The 24,844-nt window shown below is 41.5% G+C and overlaps 1 protein-coding gene across 1 annotated transcript in view; it reads right to left on the bottom strand.

Moving 5' to 3' along the window:
• HGD (homogentisate 1,2-dioxygenase) overlaps positions 1-24,844 on the bottom strand; it is a 43,156-nt gene that overhangs the window by 11,062 nt on the left and 7,250 nt on the right. Inside the window, exons 4-10 of the mRNA XM_046003087.1 lie at positions 21,510-21,615; positions 8,482-8,541; positions 6,347-6,438; positions 5,171-5,205; positions 4,297-4,376; positions 3,621-3,720; positions 1,409-1,533 (exon numbers count right to left, since the gene is read on the bottom strand). Coding sequence (XP_045859043.1) covers positions 1,409-1,533; positions 3,621-3,720; positions 4,297-4,376; positions 5,171-5,205; positions 6,347-6,438; positions 8,482-8,541; positions 21,510-21,615 — 598 coding nt within the window. The remainder of the gene's footprint in view (positions 1-1,408; positions 1,534-3,620; positions 3,721-4,296; positions 4,377-5,170; positions 5,206-6,346; positions 6,439-8,481; positions 8,542-21,509; positions 21,616-24,844) is intronic.

Raw genomic sequence — 24,844 nt, 5'->3', positions numbered from 1 at the left:
GAAAGCTGGGAAGAAAGAGTCCGTCAGCTCTCTCATGCCTGGCTGCAGCATGCCACTGGGGCCACCAATAGGAACTGAGATCACGGAGGGACACAGTCCCAAATAGGGGAGAAACTGGAGAAGAAAATCCCCAACTTGTCTTTCCTCCTGCCCTGCAACTTCCTGTGAGTACCTCCCACTAGCTGAATTCAACCCAAAACCAGGTGGCTGGGGAGCCCAGATAGGTTAAGCTGCCAGGACACAGATCATGACCAAGAAGGGATAATGGATCAGTGCGGGAGGTCACACAGGGAATAACCAGCACAGAGACCACTTAGAAAGTGGAAACCCATGGAGCTGCTGGTTACCTTTAGAATGGTGGTTCTCTATCAACTGTATGTCAAAAATAATATGGGGAGCATGCTTAAAATGAATGTAGGTTTCCACACTCCATGCCCGGAAGTTATTATTGTGCTGGGCTGGAGTAACACCGAAGGATTTGCATTTACTTCAAACAAGCCTCCCTTAGGATTTCTGATGCTTATGACCTCTAAACCACATTTTGAGAAATGCTGACCCAGACAATATGAAGGTGACAATGTGTCAGTGAGGCTGACAATTATCTCTCAGGGGTTAATTTTAAGTGCCAAACTAGTTGGCCTCTGCTGGTTAGCATACCATCTACTTTGGATGCTGTCCAAGGAAAATAAAATGCCTTGAAAAATATAAGATGTATGTCAAATGGGCAAAAATAATGGTAATAAATAATGGTAAGCAGAAGAAATCTTTGGATTATTTTGGTTATATAATTACTTTCTGCTAATATATATTCAGTACATTGAATAATAATATAATATATGCTAATATAGTATAGATTACATATTATGTTATTATTTATTATCATATTATTATCTATGCCTTTGCTTATCTCCCGAGTTTACAAGGCTGGTGGTATAAACTAAGTCAAGCTAATTAACTGATTTCTACTTCTTCTGTGTAAGTCATAGCTTGTATTTGAAATATGGTGGCCATTGGTAATATAAATCTTGGATGATCTGCTTGTTGACTCATTTCCTTTTCATAACATATCACTCTGCCTGTATAGTATATTTTACATACCATTTTGAGAGACCTACACATGGCCAGGATTTTTATTGCTTAGTGAGTGGGAAAGAGCACAACCTTTGGAGTCAAACAGGTATAGGTTCTGATGCAAGTTCTGCCATTTACTATGACATTTGGTAAATTATTTGTCACTACATTTTTGTGACTACAAATGAGGCAAATAGTACCTTATTTGTAATATCTCAGTGGTATAGTAAAGATGAAAGGATATAATATATGTAAAGTACTTAACACCGACCTTAGCAATCAGTAGGTGCTTAATAACTATTTATTCCCTTCTTGTCCACCGACCCTCTTACTTTACCTGTTTGGCAGCAAATAGCTTGCCCTGGTATTTATTAATCACAGTATAGCCACCTGGCACTTGGCGATCTTCATACCAGGCAACGGGTATCAAAAAATCACGAGGATTGGCCAAGCCATTGGCTCCTAGAACACAGTGACCCAAAAGACTTTTAGACACTTCTGAAATCACATTGGAAATCACATTCTGAAACCACAGTTGCACAAAGAGAAAGGGCCATGTCAGGAGCCGTTGCACAATTTGTTTTCATTGTCCAAAGGCTCATTGGAATCCCAATCTGGTACCCTTTTAGGAAGACTCAAGGAATTTGATTAGGAAAAAGAATCATGAAAATCATCATCATCCTCACCAGCATCACCTCCTAAAGTTGTAGAGTAAATGTGGTTTATCGACCATGTTACGTGCATCATTGCCTCACTGCAGGTGAGGGGAGGGGATGAGACTAGAAAAGAGGCTCAGGGAAGGTCTGGTAGAATCCTAGAACTTTCCCCCCAGAAAACCATGATGATTCTAGAACTCTTCTGGAGTCCTTGATCTCAGAAAGGAAGGGTTACATACTGTGGCCCCAGGCATGCCTCTGCTCCTCAGACAGAAGTCAGAATCCATCCAAGTCTGCAAAACTGCTCTCCAGCCTGACAAATCTGTCTGCCACTCAGGAAAAGAGTACTCAGGACTTGCCTGCTTACCTTTGTTTAGGAGCGAGTGTTCCCTCCAGAGAAAGAAAATCAATCAAAAGACCAAAAATAAAAAGTATAAGTGCAAAAACATAATTTAACTCTGAGAGGAGACACCTGGGGAGTGTTTTATCATTTCCAGCTCCCGGGGTTAAAAAATATAAGCCCCCAGCTGGTTAGTAAATTATATATATTTTCCAGAGGGTACGTGTTCCACAGAACCTGGAGGCTATGCTGACTGTAGAGCAGCAGGAAGCCAGACTGAAGTGGGAAGAGCGGGTGGTGAACAGGATGACAGACGGCCCACCATGGCTCCAGCTGCCTTTCTCCTGCCTCCCACCTTCCTCTGACTATTTGGATCTCCCCAGGGGAGTGACCAGAAGGCACATGATGGCCTGTCCTGTTTTGCTCTAAAAAAGCTGTTGACAAAGAAAGGAAGAACTGGGAGGTGTGGCCACCACCTTTAGCAAGCATGTCAAAGATGAAAGCAAGGGCCAATTTTCCCAGCCACTTCTTTCACTCCGAGAGATGTTTTGAGAGCAACTCCTCCTACCACCTTCACTTCTCTCCTGCTTCTCCTGCCTCCAGTTTGCCAGAAGAATCGGGGGTGGGGGGACCTTGATTCACTTTTGAAAGTTTTCATCTTGCCTCATGGAGGCTGCCTCGTGGAAGAGGTTTCTAGTTCCTTCATGGCCCTGAGTAGTTACCTGTGGAGATTTTGTGGAATGTGCTAATTTGGAATGTGAGGTTTGTAAACTATGCATCTTTCAGTCCATGTCCCCTTTCCATAGGAGTACAGCCCTTGCCGTTTTTATGGCTTTTGCCCACTTTATTGTCTACACACAACTTTTTGACTTAAGAAAATGATCTCCCTCTTTTTCACGAAGGTCATTCCTACATGTATGGTTTTGCTTAAGCTGTTCCCTTTCCTTTTAATTTGTCCTCCCCTTTTCATCAAGAATTAGTCAAATCTTATCTCTTCTATAATGCTATTCCTGGTGACTTGGCCCCCAGTAACCCAAACTGCTACATCCTTTAGGGTGTACACTGTATAACCAGAAATCTATTACATACTGTTTGTTCTCCAATGGTCTATATACTACTCCAGAGAGAGATTTATAATGGGTTGGCTTTGGTGGTTTACTTTTATGTACGTATTTTATGGGAAGAGGCTTGTGTTACCCGTGATGAGATTCCCATCATTACTCTCAGAACAACATAGGGCCAAGACTAGCTGATGGACTGATCTACTAACAAGCTAATTAATGATTTCATTTCATCAACTAGGTCAACCATTGCACAGAACCCCTAAACTTAGAGGTCTGAAAAAAAAATGTCTGGGGTTGCTTAGAGAGTTCTAATAGGTTTCTGTAATTCCCAACTACACTTGATCTAGAGAAGCTGTCTAGAGAAGAAAGTTGAAATTTGAGTGAGATCATGAGGGGAGAAGGATACTGAGGGGAGAAGAATGTTTAACTCCCATGTGATTATCTGTCCTGTATCTCAAGGGAACTTAAAAGCTTATAATGAAGATTTACCAATTGGTCCCAGGTCAGGCAACTCAAAGTGGACACCGTAGACCTCCAGGATGTAGCCCCTGGTCTCCTCGAAGACATCAATGCTGAACCGCATTCCTCTCTGGAATGGGAAGCAGACAGTTGTGTGCACTCCCAAACCATACGTATAACTATAAAGAAGCTGACCCAGAGCCACAGCTAGCCCCAGATGCAAAAATAAAGCTATAGTCTGCTAAGCTATATTTGAGAGGTGACCAGCTCAAAGAAGAGTTAAAATGAATATTTAATTCCTAATCACATCTGTGACCCAAACCAATTCTACTCTAATCTCCCATTGGGTTCAGAGAAACCAGTGCCCTGATACAGCCAAATTTTTAAGAAATTAATCTTCACTGCACCCCACCCCACCCTCCACACCAATCCATGGGAACAGAGCCTTATCCAAAGTGTGTATGAGTATTTATGAAAGCAAATTGACAATGTTCTTTGCTTTGTGATTGTGTCCTATTTTAAAACAAATCAGGCATCCAAGCCTGCTTCCCCTTCTGCACAAGGAGCCTCCTGCACGACTAAAACTCCCTCCCTTTGCTCAGACACGATCCACCAAGAAATTTTAGAGTTGGAAATGACAGCAGCTGCAACATCTGATTGTTCCCAAATTAGGGAGAGGCAGGGGAGAAGGAGACACATCACCAACCTGAATGACGCAGATCTCATTGGGCTGCACAAGCATCTTGCCAAACTCAGTGTAAATGTGAAGTTTCCCTTTCTGGGGAACTAACAAAAAAGACAGGGCAGCAGTGAACAATTCTTACCACTTCATGAAGAGTAAAAGGCTCAAGGGCTGCATCTGATTTTTTACTCCAAAAGAAAAGTTTATTGAGTCTCATGGGGGGAAATGTATATTCTGACAACCTAGGTTAGCAACTTTACTAACTGGAAGAAAGTGAATGAAAAAATCGTCTCTTCTTACTTTTGGTTGTCAGGAAAGAAGCTTGTATATGCCCAGTTCTGTGGATTGACCGAAAAGGGCAGCCAAAATTGGATGGAAAACCATTCATTTCTGATAGTTCCAGTGAGTCTGGCATTTGCATATCTAATGTCTACACCAAAATGGTCACTACAAAATATCAATACTGGAACCATCAAATAGAACGGGTAGACCAGAGAAATCTCTAATAGACATTCTATTTAGATGGCATCATGAAAATTTTTATCTAAATGGCAGAGACCAGTGACAGATGGTCTTTTCTTGGGCGTGTTTGAAGACAAGTTGAGTTATCTTAATAATTTAATCAAATATTGGTATTATTCTTTATTTCCTTTCAGCTTCCCAGATTTCCCATATTAGAAAGGCCCTGTGGAGATGGGCAAAGACAGAGAGACCAGGAAATAAACCAGGGGCTTTGAGGTACAGCAGCAATTTTTTCCAGACCACCAATGGCCTCTAGACCTCAGTCTGTAGATTGCACTACGTAAGACAGACTGAAGGATAAAGGAAAATAATATGTATAAATTGAAAAGTAGCTTGTGACTGGGGATCAGTTCACAGTGAAATCTTCAGAACTTACCAATCAAGAAATCCCCATCTGAATTGTAAAAACATCTGAAACATAAGGAATAATTCCTGTGATTTCAGTTTTAACACTGTCCAGACAAATTCATTCACTCCACATATTATTGTTTACCATCCACCATGTGCCAGGCTCAGTGCTGGGTATAAACTGGTGAGCAAAATGACCCAGTCTCTGCCATCATGCAGCTTAGAGTCTAGTAGGAAGTCAGATAGTCAAACAATTACAGAACTGTATCATCGTAGACTGTAACGACAAGTTCAGGGGAATAAAGGAATAATGAACCCGATTTAATGTGAGGTGTTAGCAAAGGCTTCCCTGAAGAAGGGACATTTGACCTGAGATCTGAAGGAATCAACTAGGCAAGAGTTTGGGGAGTGGGGAGAACATTTCTGGCAGAAAGAATAGCACATGGCAAATGCTCTGAGGCAGGTTGAAAGAACTGAGTGAAGGTTAGTGTGGCTCAGGTGAAAAGAGAGGAGGTGGTATGATATGATGTTGGATCCAAAGAGAAATCTTCAGGGCCTTGTCATGGCTTAGAGAAGTTAAATGACTTGTTTAAGATTATTCAGCCAGGAGGAGTGAAATGGGGCTTTGGATGTAACAGTCTGGTTCCAGAGGTGTGTGCAAAGCCACTATGACATTCTGCTTCACCAAGAAGAGGCAGAATGTCATTTACATATTTTTTTGTGATTCAAAAAAAATCCAATATGTAAGCTTCTCTACTGAGGAATGTTGAACTTACACATTTAATAACTGAAGCCAAAGTCTGTCATCTTGACCAGCCACCAATGGGTGGCCCTTAATGGCTGCTCATGCAGTATGACTTTGGACTCAGGAACAGCCCCGGGGAATTTTAAGAAATTAGAGATATTCTGACCCAAATCTGGTTAAAGTCAAAATGCCATCTAGCTTCCCAATGCCCACTGTCTGTTTCCTATTTGCATTGTTATGTGAAATTCTTGTTCATATTACAAGAATCAGTCAAAACTGAAATGCTCACTTATTAATAAATGTATTAGTAAGTAATACATGTAATAAGTAATTACATGTAATAATGTTGCTCTGGGGAGGGGGAGAATCAATAACAGTAAAACAACAACCTGGCTTTCACTGTCTGGCCAACAGCTCTTGGGGAATAGGAATGTTTTGCCCAAGCATTGAGCCACTTACCTGTTCTCCATGGAGGTGTTACAGAGGAAAATATGGATGGCAAGTCCGTTGTTAGACTTTATGTCTCCAGCTCCACACAAGGTATGCAGGCCCTAGAAGGAATCACAGGAGAAGGAAGGGTGTATGCAAGTCTTGTCCAAGAGGCTATTCCTCCTCCTGGTCCCTGAGAGCCTGGAGACAAGTTTCTACTAGGGTCTGCTCTGTGTGACAAGGGGGACATTTGGGCTCTAGCCTGCCTCTGAGGAGCTCAAGATTTACGGGTTTTATGTTTGGAAGGCGGTGGCTCACCCTAGTTGCCAGCTATGGCCCTAGATCTGAATTGTCTCAGTGGTTAAGATGACATTACCTGGCATTTTATCTGTTTGGTGTTTAAGATCAGCCTGGAGGAGAGTTTCTTTCAGAGGTAAAACCAAGCATCTAGGATGCTTAGGGAGGAAGCTTGCCACGTTAGGAACCAATTAATGCCCCTCAAATACACTTCACCAGGTAGGCAATCCTGTGCTTAGGATCAGCCCTAATTTTTCCATAATAGGGAAGTGGAAGCATTCTGACCAACTGTATCCTCTCTGCTCATCATCTACAGTCCAAAAAACCTTAAGACATGGGTCTTCTCAAAACTCTCAGTCCCAAAACTGCAGATGGAAAGGTGGGAGCTCTGCTCCTGCAGACATCCATAGTTCACCCAGAGTGGGGGACTTCTTTTCATATTTTAATTCAGTTTGCCAGTTTGGGGTCTATTTAGATCAATCTGCATAGAGTTTAGAGCACTTAATATGCATAAGGAATTCTGCATGAGCCAAACAATTTGACCCATGGCTGGGCACCTGGACTCTCCCTAAGTGAGCCATGGGATAAGGTTCGTCTGCAAAAGCTTCTACTGGCTTCTTTGAGCCCCTCTGCCTTGTAGCTCCCTTCCCTTTCCCCTACATATGGTTTGATCTGAGCATAAGTGTTCTAATACCCCCAACACCTGTAACTACCAAGTAGAAGGAAGCAGGCTCCCAGCTAAGCAGAGAGCCCGATGCGGGGCTCGATCCCAGGACCCTGGGACCATGACCTGAGCTGAAGGCAGAGGCTTTAACCCGCTGAGCCATCCAGGCGCCCCCCAAGTAGAACTTCTAATCAGCATTGCATTAACTAGAGTTGTCACCCTGAGTCGTTGCTATTCTAGGTCCATTTCAGAAAGTTCATGAACTTGGATGGGGACAAAATTATATATTTATTTTCACTAATCCCTGAAATGTATCATTTCCTTCAATTAATATGAATGTAAGCAACAAACCACAGAAATATTAGAAGTACCTGTAACCTGGTCACTGATAGAAATCACGGATATTTTTAGATCACATTATAGTTGTTATAAGCTATTCCAGAATATTGTTTATGTTCATACTTCTAACAACTATAGCTTTTAGATCTCTCCATAGATTTTGTGATTCAGTGCATTGATGAGGAAGCATATATGTTATTTACTATAAACCAAATTTGTTTTTTTAATATTTTTATCATTGTATTTCAATATGATCAACTTCTTTGTAATTTTATGTAATTTATTTTATTCATTTAAAAATACAAGCTTTATCAGGCTATTAAAGGAGTCCATGGAGAGGGAAACAAGCCCTAACTGACTCCTCACTATAGAGAAGGAACTGAGGGTTGATGGAGGAAGGTGGGTAAAGGATGAGCTGGATGGGTGATGGGATTAAGGAGGGCACTTGTTGTGATGAGCACTGGGTGTTGTATGTAAGGAATGAATCATTGAACTCTACTCCAGAAACCAATAGTGCACTGTATGATAACTAACAAAATTTTTTTAAAAAAAGGAGTCTATGGGGGAAAAAAGGCTCAGAACCCCCGTTTTAGCCCAAAACAAAGAGACCAGAGGCAGGTAAATGCTCAATTTCCATTGGTCATTCAGAAGTTGTAAATCGCTCACCAGTGCCCTTGGTGTCAGCCGCCATTTGGTGCCTGTGAATAAGACATCCCTGGCCAGCCCTGGAAGCAGGGGCAGGTGGTGCCATCTCTGCTGCCTGCCTCTGAGTTGGCTGCCGCTTGGCATTCAGCCTGCAAATGGCTGGATCACTCACCGGGGAAGAAAGGAGAGCAGAGGGAAGGCGTGGATGGTATTGACTTACGCTCACGAAATCCACCTTCTTCTGGGATGCTTTTGGAATCTCAAATGGTTTCCATCGAAGCTAGGGAAAAAATACACGTAACAAGAAAATTATTTTAGAAGGGGAAGCCATAGGCTTTCTAAATAAATAACATCAATTACACAGAGAAAGGATGGCTATTCCTCCTGTGTGACTCCAACTGCTTGTAATTTTGTTGTTGTGAAATTAATAATTACTCATTATTTCCTAAAGGGTCTCTGGGTGTGTGTGTGTGTGTGTGTGTGTGTGTGTATTTTTCATTCTTTAGCACTTTAAATTAAAAAATTAAAAAAAAGATCATTGCTTCTTATTTCAGAAGCTGTTTGTTTTCTTTAACATTTTGCTCAGGCACATCAGTGAGTTTTGACTGATGCTGCTTTTTATGCTATTTATAATCGGCTCCCTTTCCTGGCATGCCAGCCTCTCTGTGTGGGCTTCTGACACTGCAGGGGAAGGTTCTACTTCTACTTCCAGCCTTGGGAGTTTTGAATTATTTCTTTAAGAGAAAGAAAAAGCACCCAGCTGAGGTTGGATTTAGTAAATGCTGACCGGATTCCATTTCTTCACTAAACCCCACGTTTGTACCCAGGCTGCCTGACAGTTCAGTTTAAATCACAACAATCTTTAATTTAATAACGAAATGATCTAAGGAAGTAGGGAGAAAAATCAGCAGTCTAGGACCTACCAGAAGTGTGTCAGCCCAGGACTTATTAATCAGCCTGGCAGTTGGCATGCTCCAGCCAGCCTGGCAGCAGATAAACCTCAGGACATCTCATGCCCTGGCCTGCGCCCCCATGGCTGACTCCACCAGCTGTGGCACCCAGTCAGTGCAGGCAAGTCAGGCTTCCCCTAGGTCATGGGGCTTGGCTCATTTTGTATCCCGGAAAGGCAGCTGAGTGGGAGAGGAAGCGGCAAGTGGGAAAAGTGGCACTGGGATTATTCTGCCTCTCTGACATACAAAGTCAGGTGGCGGTCTTTATTTTTTAAAAGCCAAGCAGGATGATCTCATTCTCGGACTACTTAAAAAAGACATAAAATGTCGATTTGAAAAACATTGTTGAAATCATGCCTCAGAAAGAAGGAAAAGGTTTAGAGGCGTCTGGATGGCTCAGTTGGTTAAGCATCCGAGTCTTGATCTCAGCTCAGGTCTTGATCTCAGGGTCATGAGTTCAAGCCCCAAGAGGGAAAAAAAAAAAAAAGGAAAAGGTTTAGGACTAATTCCATTAAAGGTGATATTTCCTGGGAGGGAGGGGACCCTGAGAGCAAGGATCTGGGAAAGGGTTTCTCAGCCTTGGCACTTTTGACATTTGCACTGCATAACTCCTTGTTGTGGGGCTGTCCTGTGTTGTAGGATATCAAGCAGCATGCCCTGACCACTAATGCACTAGATGCCGCTAGCACTCCCCCAAGCTGTAAGAACCAAAAATGTCTCCAGACATTGTCACATGTCATCTGAGGGACAATTTCCCTGGTTGAAAACCACTGACTTAGGAGGATGGTCCCCTGACATCAGGAAGGGCCACAGCTAAGCACTACTAGCTTCTTTTTCTTTTTTCTTAGATTTTATTTATTTATTTGACATAGAGAGATCACAAGTAGGCAGAGAGGCAGGTAGAGAGAGAGAGAGAAGCAGGCTCCCCGCCAAGCAGAGAGCCCGATGTGGGACTCGATCCCAGGACCCTGAGATCATGACCTGAGCCGAAAGCAGTGGCTTAACCCACTGAGCCACCCAGGCGCCCCAGCACTACTAGCTTTTTTAAGAGGAAGTTCTAGTCCAGTACTGATCACCATATGCTGCTTTCCTCTGTGTTAGCAGTGTGCAGTTTGTACAGCCAGGAAGATTGTCTGGAAGACCAGACTACCTAGAGTCTTGATCTCAAGAAGAGTCATTGGTCTAGTTTCCCAATGGAAGGGAATTAAGCATCAGATCAATGGTTGCCTGGGCAACATCTTAGACCTTTCCAGAGGTTCTGAAGCTGGTTACTCATGAGAGTTACCCAGAAGGACTTTGAGACCCAAGACTAAATTAAATCAGAATCTGTTCTGTATTTTATAAAAGCTTTATTTTATAAACGGTCTACTAATGGGACAGCTACAGTTTAAGAATCAGCAGACCCAGTCAGAGATTCTGTGATTCTTTTATTGCTAAGCTAAGCATCATTACAGAAAAGTCCACCCAGTCAACCAATCAACAAAATAATCAGTCAACTAAATTGTGGTATCTTTGGCCGGATATGGCAGTGACATGCTAGCTACTAAGTAGCAAGGATGTTTAAATACCACCAGCATAAAGATTTACAAACCTAAGGAAAAAAGGAGAGCAAGAAAAGAGAAGGGGAGCCTGGGTGGCTTAGTTAAGCGTCCAACTTCGAGTTTCCCTCAGGTCAAGATCTTAGAGCCCAGCCCTCTGTAGGGCTCCGTGCTCAGCAGGGTGTACTTCCCCTCTCCCTTTTCCTCTGCCCTTCCCCCTATCATACACACACACACACACACACACACACTCTCTCTCTCTCTCTCTCTCTCTCTCAAATAAATCTTTTAAAAAAGAGAGAGAGAAAGAAAGAAAATAGAGAAAGAAAGAAAGAAGGAAGAAAAGAAGAAATTCTAGTAATAGGAGAAGCACTGCCTGATTTGTTGTACTGAGACAACGCCTTCGTATATCTTCCTGAAATTGAAATATCTATTGAGGGTAGAAAAAATCCTAAATCCCAAGGAAGAGATTTGTCTTCTGTGAGTGGAAAAAACTAAGCCAGAGAGGCTGAGAGGTTGGTTTGGCTGGTTTTTGCTGGTTAGTTTTTTAGTCTTCTATAGCACATCAACCCTCAAGTCATGAGGAGAGAGCCAGGGTTGTCGGGTGGAGAGGCCCTACATGATGATGTAGAGAGCATGCCTTCAACAGGACCCACAGACTAGATGAGGCAGTGGTCTTGAAGAATCTCCTCTAATGCAAAAATGATACCCTTCAAATGATGGAGATGGTATAGAGAAAGAAGTAATTTATCAGCTGGGTCTGACAGCAGCAGATTGTACAAGTTCTATATTCAGTGCATTATGAAGGGTAATAAAAACCCAAGCTGGTTCTGATAAATCCTTTACTCACAAGAAGAAGCCAGCTTTTGATCTTTGGGCAAGAGATTTTTGTCAGGAACTTTGGTGTGATATGTTGTGGAATGTGAGGAGGGAGATCTGGGGAGATGACAAACAGGAAGAACCCATGAAGCAGAGAGGAGAAACATCTCCTGCTAAAGCCAGATGTTCAGTTTAATTGCATGCTGTGGAGCAGTAACCCTCTGATCCACAGCCAGCCCAAGTGGGGCTGCATTGGGCTGAGCCAGGAACGAGATCTGGGTCCTGCTACTGTCTCTGTTCCATTTATTCTGTGACCTCAGACAAGTCAAGTCATTTTCTCTCTTTTGATTATATTTTTTCTTACATGTAACAATGGGGTGTTGGAGGAAACTATAATTCCAGAATTCTCTTCAGAGAAGAGCTTCTAAAAGTGTTAAAGGATGCTTGTTAGTTGATTTAGTCCCATAACTTTTTCAACAGTTTTTTAAGTTCATACTATATACTATTGCTAAATAACCCTTCACAAGGAATTTAATTATTAAACATTTCAAAAATAATGAAATCATTTGTAGTACTCAATACAATATCTTGACAATAGAGGATATTAATAAATTTCTGTTGAATGATTGAATGAATGAATAAATATAAGGCACCAAGAACCCTGCTAATAAGACTAAAACAAATTTGTGGGATTATTTGTGGTCGAGAGACATTCAGGCAATAGTAAATTGGGAAATGTTTCTAAAAGTCCAAAGAATTTTTCTAGAATATAACTCTAGAATGTAAGTTTTTATGTATGTGAAAAACCCTCACTTCTTCCATATCCTGATTTTCTGTGTAGTTGTTCTATCAACTGTTGAGAGACAGATGTTGAAATTTCTAATGATAATTATGGGTTTATCTATTTCTTTCAGTTCTATCATTGCTTCACACATTTTGTGGCTGTAGCCTACAAATTCTATTGGAAAATAAACTTTTACTTACCAGAAAAGAGGTGGTTAGAAATAATTTGGAAAGCATCTTCAAGGGAATATCAAGTTAGAATTTAAAAAATTTTAAGGTGGGGCACCTGGGTGGCTCAGTGGGTTAAAGCCTCTGCCTTCCGCTCGGGTCATGATCCCAGGGTCCTGGGATCGAGCCCCACATTGGGCTCTCTGCTCAGTGGGGAGCCTGCTTCCTCCTATCTCTCTCTCTCTCTGCCTGCCTATCTGCCTACTTTGTGATCTCTATCTGTCAAATAAATAAATAAAATCTTTAAAAAAATTTTTTTAAGGTTACTAAAGGAGAAAAACAGAATCAGTGGCAACATTTAATGATCCAGATTTAAAATGCATGCTCAGGAATGAAAAAGAAATTAGAGAATTGGTTTCAGTATTTCCAGAGTCAGAAGATTAGGAGTTGGACTGGATGATCTGAGTATCACTTTCAACACTAAGATTCTTTGATTTACTGAAATTCCCTCCCAAATGGCCTTGGACTCAACTAGTTAGATGAGTTAGATACTATGAACAATAATGGCTGACTAGAAGTAGACATATCCTTAGAAGCTGATATCACCTTTCTAAGAATTTGGAAGTAACTAAGAATTTGGAGTGACCATAATGTGTAAGCAATTATTAGCAGTAACTATAGCTAGGAGAGGCCCAGGGTAATCCCACTACAGTGAGTTCAAGTACAGACTCAAAAAGCTGTGTGTATGTGTGTGTGGGGTGAATAAAATAAAACAGTGGCTCACTGCATTCTTCAGCAAATCTAGTAATTTAAGAGGAAAGCCAGCATGATTTGCGTGGAGGGAAATCAGGCTTTGAGTGACCCACTGGAGTTCTTCAAAGTAATAGGCAAGAGCACAGTTAAGGAGGATGCAAGTCACCATACTTTATTCAGACGTTCAAAAGTCTTTCATGAAAAGAAAGCAGATGAACATATGGGAAGGTGGAAGAAAAGGAGAGGTGGAAACAAACCGTAAGAGACTCTTAACAATAGAGAACAGACTGAGGGTAGATGGAGGGAGGTGGTTGGGGGATGGGCCAGAAGGGTGCTGGGCATTCAAGAGGGTTTGCGTTGTGATGAGCACTGGGTGTGGTATGTAAATGGGGAATCACAGAACTCTACTCCAGAAACCAGTACCGCACTATATGTTAACAAACTAAAATTTAAATTTAAAAAGTCTTTCATGAAGGTACAAAAAAGATAACTCTTCATGGGATTTGAATGACATTTTTTTCACAAATAGAAACCTGGATTCCCATTTGAGTATAAAACTAAGAGCATTACATCCATTACTCAGCACCTAGCATAGAGCATGAAACATAGTAGTCACTCAGTAAATATTTGTTGGATGACATTTAATTCTCACGACAACTTTCTGAGATACCTAGGATTATCATCTCAATTTTAGAAGTGAAAGGACCGATGGTTTAGAGAAGTTTTCTCTACTAAGAACAGATACCAAGATTCTCCCAGTTTCTCTTAGTAACCTACACCCTGAGCCTTTTATATCCCTGCCTATCTTGTTCTGCTTCCCAAACTATTCATGATCTGCATAGCTTCTAAATGCAGGCTTTGCCTCCCTTTAATGGTCTTTTTTGGTCTTCCAATCTGACCCTTATTTACTACTCCTCCAGTGCTAAGTTGCCCTTGCCCAGTCTGATTCCTGGGACCAGAACCTTGCTAAGGTTCTTCAGTGTCAACATTCTTATTCAAGCCCCTTATATTAATTCATTCAAAAGATTTATTGGGGACCTCTCTGTGTTCAAGGTTTAATGCCCCACGCTGGCAGTAAACACAACAGTCTCTGCCCTCAGGGAAACTGTTACAGAAGACCTTGGAAGGTGGAAGTGTGGGCACTTTCTGATAGAAAAACAAGGAAATAGGTAAGTGAAATGACTTTGGAAGAGAAATGTTCCCTCAGGAATAAGTCTTGGCATACAGCCTATTAACATTCTTATATATGGAAAATAAGAGACACACACAATGAAATAATCTAGTTTTCCGAAAGTACCAACATCTTTCCAAGGAGTGAAATGCAAGTTGATGGAGATTTACTGTTAAAAGAGCCAGCAAGCTATCCAAAAGGGCTGAACAGAGAGCAACCTGTACTCTAATACTTTTGGCAAACACCAGTGAATGCCTTTAGGAAAATGCAATCTAGTCTGTTTATAGGATGATGGGATCTGAGCTCTCAGGGAATCAATTCAACAAATATTTGTGGTTCTACTATTTGGAAGAAGACATGTACTGAACACAGCAGGTCATATGTAGATGATGAGATATATTCTCAAATACCCTGAGAAATATATATAGGGCTCAATGAAGAAAGTGGTATTTAAGATGAGTCATAAATTATGGGTGGGATTTGGATGGGTGAATATTTATGAGGAAAAAAGAGAAAATGCCAGGTAGGTGAAAGAGCACAATGTACTGAGGTGTATTGCCCTGAAATGGTAAAAGTTCCAGTATGGTTGGTGGGTAGGGCACATGGAAGAGAGTGGAGGGTTTGAAAGATATGATGATAAATTATTGCTCTTGATTGCTTATCTTGGGCACCTGCACAGGAAGAAGAGAGGGAAGTCAACTGTTGTAGGCTTTGGGATGTTGAGGAGAAAGGATTGTCTTTAGCCATAGATGATTTATGATAGTAAAAATGGAAACACTCTAAGTATCTGACAATAGAATAATTGTCTTATAAACATATATTGGATTATAAAGCCAAGTTAAAAATTGCCTCTACTCAAGGAGTTTAAAAAAGACATGGGAAAAGGCGCAAAACATGATGTTTAAATTAAAAAAAAAAACCCCACAAGGTAAAACTATTACAGCATGACTTTCATTAGAGTAAATATATACATAACTGATTTTTTTTAATTGAAGTATAGTTGACACACAATGTGACATTAGTTTCAGGTGTACGACTTAGTGATTTGACAAGTCTACACATGATGCTATGCCCATCACAGGTGTAGCTACCATCTGTCACCATACAGTGCTATTATAATATTATTGACTGTTGGGGTGCCTGGGTGGCTCAGTGGACTAACCGTCTGCCTTCAGCTCAGGTCATGATCTCAGGGTCCTGGGATCGAGTCCCGCATGGGGCTCTCTGCTCGGCAGGGAGCCTGCTTCCTCCTCTCTCTCTCTGCCTGCCTCTCTGCCTACTTGATCTCGGTCTGTCAAATAAATAAATAAAATCTTAAAAAAATATATTATTGACTGTATTCCCCATGGTGAGCCTTTTATCCCCATGACCTATTCATTCCATAACTGGGAGCCTGTATCTCCCCCTCCCTTTCCCATTTTGCACATTTCTGCACCACCACCCCCTCCGGCAACCATTGGTTTGTTCTCTGTATTTATGGGTCTGTTTCTACTTTTGGTTTGTTTGTATAAATGATTTCTAAAACAACATTAATATACGATTATTCACAGACCTTCCTCTGCCCTTCCCTGCTTCTTTGGAAAACTCTAATTTGCCCATCTTCACACCCTCTTCTCAATCTTGTGAACTCCAGCCTCACCATGCAGATTTGTGTTCCATGTGTGAATCTCCTAGGAAAGGGGATCGGAACCTACATTGTAAGCTCATTCTCCAGAGGCAGAAAAGAGGAGGAGGAGGAGGAGGAAGAGGAAGAGGAAGAGGAGGAACCAGGCTGTGAATCAGATGAGGGGCTGAGGAGCTTGGGAAGATGAGCTGTGAAATGAGAGAGGACTCAGGTGTGAGATGGCTGGAGTCTGGGGGAACTGGGGAAAGGGGAGTTTACCAAGTGTTGTTGTAGGTCATGTATTGGGTATTCTTTAATGTTCTCAGGATAAACAAATGAAGATTGGAACTATTCTCAATTACTTTTGGTTTCTGGCTGCGTGGGACCCTAGATCTTATTTACAATGTTAAAAAAAAAAAAAAAAGACTGGAAAGAAGGAAACGGAAACATTTCAAGTGGTTGGTTCTGCATTGGTGGGAATATTGGGCATTGACACTCTTATGTAAATTTTGAATAGAATCATGTATTAATAGTGGGGAATGCATTATTGTTGTTTAAAGAAGATACAGTTTCAATAGGGTAGTCTGGGCAGGCTGCACTATGAAGGGTTGAGAGATGAGTGGGGCTGATAAAATGGATTTAGATTTCTTTCTCAGAAATCTGGTACGAATAGGAGAGACTTGGTCAAAAGCTTAAAGAAGTGGGAAATCCAGGACAATTTTGGAGAGAGGGGGCTTTTAGGGGTAGTGGAGCTGAATAGTTTGACAAATTAAACAGCAAATACCCTGGGAGGGTGTATTTTGGGGAAGCAATTTTGGTAATTTGCATGTCCTAGAGGAAAAGGAAATTTTATGGCTTGTTCTTTAATTAGCTATGAGGTGTTTATCACTTGGTCCAAATTATACTGGTTGAGAACTAAGAGATAAATCCCTTAGCTGAGTCTTAACTGGCTTCACTCTGACTTTCTGAAAGTCAAAACGTTAGGGATTTAGTAATAAGAATGATTAACTTTAAAGGACTCTGATCTTTAAAGAGGAATGCTGATTCAGGAATGCTAATTGAAATCTGCAAAATCACAGTGAAACTCGATGTAGATTTGTTTGTTAGATTCTGAGATTCCAGAATTTAGAGGAAAGTACATGATGAACAAAATTAGGTATATTTCTTATGTGAGATACTCATGGATTGAACTTGTTATGTCCATAGGCTGAATCTCAATACACTCAAAAAGAGGTTTGTTTGTTTTTTTCAAAAAGAGTTTTCATTAATTCTTAGACAACTGATTAAATATATGCTAAGAGGAAATAAAGGTTTTGGAAACATGGTCGTCAGTCTTCCTGGCAATGTATCAAAGGTGACAGTGATGATAGCAAACCCCATGATGCTCTCCTGGAGGAAATAGTAGGTGATTTTCAAGTCTTCAAATCCCCAGAGATGACTAATGTGGGGAGTTGGTGAAACTGGTGAATTATTTATTTTGGTCTGTGACAGGTGAAGACATACCTACGATATAGGCTTCAACAGAGAAGGACGTCAGATGGGTACCCAAATATAATTTTCTGAGACTTTCTCGATGACAGTCTAGCGTCCATATTTGGAAGAGGTTATGAGAGGGGTGAAGTGATGAATGCAGATTGCTGTGGTTATTAATGAAGCATAAAATTGGAAAGAGATATTAACTTGTCAAGAAGGTGTAAATGAAAAGACAAAAGGATCGATGTAGCATGAACAGCCAGGATGTGTGCATCAGGGCAAAGGAAGCTGGACGGCAGGGGAGGTAAGTCACAGAACAAGAGGATAATTAACCACTACCTTGGCAGAGTGGTTGCTCACAGAGACAGTGCTGAGTTCTGGGGCACAGCTGTCCCAAAGCATGTGAGCACAAGGTCATAAATGGAAAAAAGGGAAATAATGGAGAAGAAATTCATTTGGTGGCCATCACAGAGACTGTGTTTGAAAAAATTCAAAACAGGAGAAAGGTAACAAGTTGGAGGAGAAGTGCAAAGGGAGGCTGGAATGGGAAACTCAGGGAAGGAGAGGAAACAAATGTATATTGAGTATCTACTAGAGAGCAAGCAGAAACTGTTGGTGCAGCTCTTTGATGCCTCTACAGTAACTCAGGCTTTTTCAATGCAGTTAACTCAAACTTCCCTCTCGAAGTGTGTGTTAACTAGTTATGAAACAATAAAATAACATGCAAAAATGGCATACTTGCCTCTTGCCAATGAGAGACTTCCATTTTCTCCTTTGTTAATTTCTACATCATTTGCGTTTCTATTAAGTATGTATTGCTTTTATAACAAGACAAAACCAGAAAAATTCTATCAGGGTGAGGTTAGCTTCCATGGATAACCCACCCGTACTACAAAATAATTACTGTAAAGGGGTGTATTCATGTTAAATAAAATGTATCAATAATAGTCATAGAAATAATAATATGATAAAAACATGAGCATGTTACTTCTCACACTCACAGGAAACACATCACACTCACATTTTCCTTAAAGGTCAGGCTTAAAACCTGACTCCTACCCCAAATAAATTATATAAACATAAGTGCGGCTCCACTGTTGGCTGCACACCGTAAAAAAGTCTATGAAGTTGTATTAAGATTATAGAGGCTTTGATGACTGGTGTGGATGATATGAGTAGGCAAGGGACACTGAAATTTCCCAGTCTGCCTTTTTTATCACTAATTATTTGGTAGTTATTATAAGAGCCCCATGGGGGATGTCTGGGTGGCTCAGTTGGTTAAGCATCTGCCTTTGGCTCAGGTCGTGATCCCAGGGTCCTGGATCAAGCCTCTCTCATTGAGCCCTGCATCTGGCTCCTTGCTGAGTGGGGAGCCTGCTTTTCCCTTTCCTTCTGGCAGTCTCTCCCACTGCTTGTGTGCGCTCTCTCTCTCTCTCTGTCAAATAAATAAATAAAATCTTTAAAAAAATGAAGTCTCCACAATTTGAATTCCTGAATATTTGCCTATGGCCTTTCCCTATAATCCTTCTTAGAGTCTAGCTCAACTTGTGTAGTTAGTTCTCAAATTCAGTGTACATAAGAATTACCATACAGAGTGGCATACACAAAAAACCATGTATCCTGTAATTTGTGGGTAATTCAAGGGATTTTTCAGAGATAATTTTGTTTGTACTTAATTTTTGTCTCACTTGCTGATTCTGCAACTACCCTATTCCTTTGTATAGTATGAGATTTGGCTCCACTGGAGAGGGCTAGCAGAAATTTAATTGGATATTCCCTTATGCTGCCTGAAGAAAAGAATAGGGAAAATCCTTGTGACTCATATACCCTCTCAAACACCCAAAAGTAGTATATATTAAATGCTTAATTTATTTAGTTTAACCAGGAATCCTATCAAAGTATAGGTATCCCTCCTTTATATTTTCTAATAGAACATAGAGTTCCATTATTAAGCAATCAGGTCTATCTATTGGTCCAAAACAAACAAGCATGACCATTGTAACTTTAAAAGAGGAATTAGCAAATTTGAGATGTAAGCCATCGAGGAATCCGGGAGATTCCCAGAGAATGAGCAGTGACTTTGGCTAGAATGATTTATGGCCCTTTACGAGGTGAGTGGGGAACTAGATGGTTAAATGAAGATGGTCTGCCAGGGGCATTCTTAACCTGAGGGTGGGAGAGAAAGTGGTCAGATGGGCCTGGAAGAGGAGGCCAGGTGAGACTCAAGGACGAGGTGAAGATAGGGCCCCACATTGGTTGTGCAAACTGTGTTCTGCACAAGAGCCCTGACTGAAGGAAGCAGAAAGGGACAGGAGCTGAAAGCCGGATTTGGGGACTTGGTAGGGCACGGTGCCTGCAGGGTTGGGGGCTGGAGCAGGGACTGACCTTTTCCCATATGCTGAGAGGCAAAAATAGGCCAGTGGTGAACAGGGAGGATGTTGGCTTCATGCATTAAACTTCACACAAGTTTAACGGGCAGTGATTTAGGCAACATATCTTGTTTTCTTTTTTTTTTTTTAAGATTTTTATTTATTTATGACACAGAGAGATCACAAGTAGGCAGAGAGGCAGGCAGAGAGAGAGAAAGGGAAGCAGACTCCCTGCCGAGCAGAGAGCCCGATGCGGGACTCGATCCCAGGACCCTGAGATCATGACCTGAGCCGAAGGCAGCGGCTTAAACCACTGAGCCACCCAGGTGCCCCCATATCTTGTTTTCAAAATGGCTATGAGATGGCTAACATTTTAAGTTGTTAACTCACATTTGGCTTTCACTCTGAAGGCCTCCCTTCTGTCCCTGCTGGAGAGAAGTAAGTAGCATTCAGGTACACAGTTCTCTGAGATTTCCGTAATTAGGAGAGGTGGAGCAGAGCAGAAAATCAAAAGTGACTACGATTATGCTGGTTTTTGTTAAGCATTTAGGGGAAAGGGATTTGTAGGTATAGACATAATGTCTAGGTAAACAAAGGGGAGACCTAAGATTTCTGTGGGCCGTGGGAAGGAGAGAATGAGAGAGAAAGAGAGAGAAAGAGAGAAATGAATTGGTTGATGGATCTGTGTGGAATTTGAATACCAAGAGTCTTGAACCTGTACCCAGCAGCTCCAAGTAGGAGGGAAGAGTTGTGTGTCTTACCTGGTACAACAGAACCAGAATTGGACTGGCAGATGATTCCATGCCCAAGCCTCTGCCTGATGGTAGCAGAACAGTGGGCATCTCAACATTACCCAGGGAGGGAGGACCAACCAGCAAGGCCTAACCCCTACTCCTACTTTGGCATTGCTTAAAACCAGTGATTCCTAGGGAGGACTGACATAAAGTTGTTTTCTGCTAATTTGGCAGAGAGGGACTTCAGAATAAAAAAAATAATATAAAATGAATAAACACATTGACCTGAATATAAAATTCAAGGTTTTATACTCCATATTATATTGCTTCTTTAAGTTGATTATATATCAACATGGCTGTATCAGAGCCCTGGGTCTTGCCTCCCATGTGCCAGGCACAGTGTGAAGCACGTTCACACCTGTTCTTTCATCCCAACAGCACTGCATGGCAGATGTAATCTCCTCGGTGTAGAGGTGAAACACGGTTGTTCAAAGACCCAGCATGTAAGTGGGGGAGCGGGGATGCAAACCTGTGTCTGTTTCGCTTCCTGCATTATATACCTGTTATCCGTGGCGTGTCCCTAAGCTAAGAGACAAAGGGGGTATACTGGAGTTCTCAAAGGTAAAAAAACAAAACCAGATCTCAGTCCACTATAGTATTGCATCTCATTACTGAAAGCAGAGTAAATAAGCACACACACACACACACACTCGTGCACGTGAACACTCAATTCTAAAATTCCCACCCAAGTATGAGCAAAAGAACAGATACACTTTAGCATTTATATTTTTTCAATGTCTAATTTCTCAAAGACCCAGATTTGACTTAAATATTTATAGTCAAGGTTTTGGATACATGGCATGTGCCATCGCACAGGACCAGTTTACCTGGTTAGGGTCGGGGTCAACTTCATCCCAGTTGTGAGTGATATGGCCTTGGTCGATGGATTCAAAGGGCTTGTGAGATACTGAAGGTAGAATCCTATACAGCCAACTGGGGGAAAACAAGGACACATAAGCCTTAGGGTGGTGTTATGAGGGATAGGCAGACTGGCTCAGGAAGTACCGTCCGGAAGGTGCTCAAGTCAACAACGATCTGTGGGCTTTAATGTGAGAAACAATGACATAGCATCACTTCTTAATAGCCACGGCTGCCCATAGCCCTGGCCTTTTCCCACCTTTCCGCTCTACCCATCACTCTTCAAACTGAGGCTCCTGGCTCTTGTGGTTCCCATACTAACAAAAAATGAAGAATTGTCTTTCCCAATGACAATTAAAAAGGAAGAGGAAAAGTACCTTGAGGGATAAGTGTACAGGAAAATCCATAGAAAAACATTAGTGTGTATATGTCATTGGATACTAATTCTTGCTCTGGAAAGTGAGGACAATGCATCCTACAAAGATTGAGAGAATATGGGTAGTTTCTTTGCTATTTGTGAGAAATTAAAAAAAAATTATAACAGTAATACATGCTATTGGTAGAGATAATTTAAGTGATTCAAATTCCCTAAGGGTAAATGGGTCCTTCAATTTCTCTTTCAGTTTCTTCAGGTCCAATTACCAGCAGGATCAGAGATGATTCCTGTGTATTCTCAGATATCACCAGTGCATATATAAACAAAAATTGCCAAATCCTTGTACCACTTTATTCTCACAACAATAATGAGTGAGAGTGACTGATGACTCAAGTCTTCAGAAATATGGGGTATTATTTTTTTTAAAGATTTTATTTATTTATTTGACAGACAAGTAGGCAGAGAGGCAGGAAGAGAGAGGGGGAGAAGCAGGCTCCCTGCTGAGCAGAGAGCCCGATGAGGGGCTCCATCCCAGGACCCTGGGATCATGACCTGAGCTGAAGGCAGAGGCTTTAACCCACTGAGCCACCCAGGCACACCTGGGGTATTATTAAAAATAATTTTGGCCTTATAGGTAACAAATAGTATCTCTTTTTTATTTTGTATTTCCTTTATTATGAGTAAGGTCGAGAATCTGTATGTTTATTGGTCCTTTGTAAGTTTACTATGAGTTACTTGTGTCCTTTACTGTTTTTCTATTGGGTTTTTTATTTTTTTGATATTGATTTATAAGATGTTTAGGAAATCAACACTCTGTACTCCAACATCGTAAGATCTGTGCATATATTCTTATAGTAAGTATATTTGTAATTTTGTTTCCTTTTTTCTTTCCTCTCTTCCTCCCTCCCTCCCTTCCTTCCTTTTCAAGTTTTATTATCTGTATACATCAAGGCCTGAGACAAAAATCCCCCTGCCAGGACCCAGACCTCAGGCATCAGGACGAGAAGAAGACTCTAATGCAGAAGTCCTGAAGGACACCAGGAGAACTGTCCAGAAGTTGAGAGGGACTCTGAAACTCACTCAGCGGGACCCATGTCTTTTCAGAGGCCATCACTCTGGTAGTGTACAGAATGATAAGGAGCAATACCTCTGACAACGGAAGACCAGACCTGCTTGAACAGGCTGTGGCCCCTTAAGCCCTAGGTCTGTTTACTTCAAGGGCTGGAGTCTGCCTGGCCCCACAGTGAACCATTTGGTAGATAAAAGGGGTAGATTTGTCTAGTGTCCATTTGATTCCTCTACTTTTAAATGATATGACCTTAGACCTTGGACTCCAGGCTATGAATAAACTGAGTTTCTGCAGCTTCCAGTAGTGTCTAGCGTTAAGGGAACATATGTATATCTTAGAAGCAACTGTGTGATCCTGGGCAAGTTAAAAAAATTCCCTGATCCTGTTTCTTATCCTTATCTCCTAGGATTGCAAGGATTCAGCTTATGTATCTAGAATGACTCACACACAGTAGGTGCTCACTTACTAGATATAAGTTGAATTGTCTGCCTATCCCTAATCATCTGGGTTTTTATCATGGTCCAGATTTTCCACATTCTCTGTCTTGACTCTCCCCTCTCAGTACCTAAGGGCTCAGCTAACGAATCAGATAAAAATTAACCCTTGGCGATTATAATCTCTGATAGTTTTGTGAGAACCCACCACTCTGTGGTTTAAAGGAGTAGTGTCTCACTCTAAGAATCCCAGGCTTGCTCACCTATGGAGGGAGCTGGTTCTTTCTTTCCACTTGGGATTTTGAGCATTTTCACAAAATTATTGTGGATACCTTTGCAGAGTTCTAAACAGATGGGTGAGCCAGGCCTAGCGTCCCTTATTTTTTAGCTGTTTACAAAACTCCCCAGGCAGCACTACATTGCCCTGGACAGAGATTTAATTCTGATTCAAGGAATGGTGCCAGCTTCTTAATGAAATGCCAACAGCTCCTTTTCAGCCTCCTGGAACAGAGCTAAGCTCCTGCTGGCTGAAGATATCGCTGAATAATGGGGGTAGGCAGCAGAATCTGGAGTCCAGGTGTCCCATTAGCGAATGGGCCATAAAATCAAGAACATAGTCATGGAGGCTAGGTTGTCATAAATTAGAATGGACAGAAATTGTCAGTGTGCTTACCTTACCTTGACTGTTTGGGATTGTAGAGAAAGAGAGAGATGATTAAATAGCAGTAGAATTAACCCCCAATTTTGGGAAGTATGAGAAACTCTCTCTTCTTCTCTCCATGCCCATAGCTATCAAGAGAGAAGCAATATTGATATGGACACGACAGCATAGCACTTGCCATAGTTCACACTGAGTTCTCTGACACAACCTAGAGATACCCTGTACTGTGGGAAGAACTCTGCTCTGGCAACAGTAATGATGATCAGAAAAATTAATGTTCATTGAGTACTCACTGCGTGCCAGGCAATGTGCTAAGTATTTTATAGGCATTCTTTCCTTTAATCCTCACCACAACTATGAAATAGGTACTATCATTATCTCTTTTACAAATGAGGAACTAGAGGCTCTGGGAGGGTAGATGGCTTGCCCAAGGTCACACAGCTGAAAAGAGAAGGCGGCAGGATTTAAACTCAGGGGACCTTACTTCAGAGTGGGAATAATCAACCACCAAAGAGAACCACCTTTTTAATTTGTGTGGTCCATTGTGCTGTTGTACTGGTTATCTCTTTTGCTTCTCAGGAGGAGTCTATGGAGGTATACCCAGTCCTTCCCACTAAGCAGTACCAGACCAATTGCCCTCATCCCAGATCTCCAATATCAGGAGCAGCCCTCTTCACAGAGGCCCTAGCCTGATATTCCTATAATTTGACACTACTCAATTAAGCTATAGCACTTACTGCCTCCCTAAACCACACATCTATTGC

This window comes from Meles meles, chromosome 4 (assembly GCF_922984935.1).
Source record: "Meles meles chromosome 4, mMelMel3.1 paternal haplotype, whole genome shotgun sequence".
Taxonomy (NCBI): Eukaryota; Metazoa; Chordata; class Mammalia; order Carnivora; family Mustelidae; genus Meles; species Meles meles.
The sequence above is the reverse complement of the archived record's forward strand: the minus strand, read 5'-3'. Positions and strand labels throughout refer to the sequence as shown.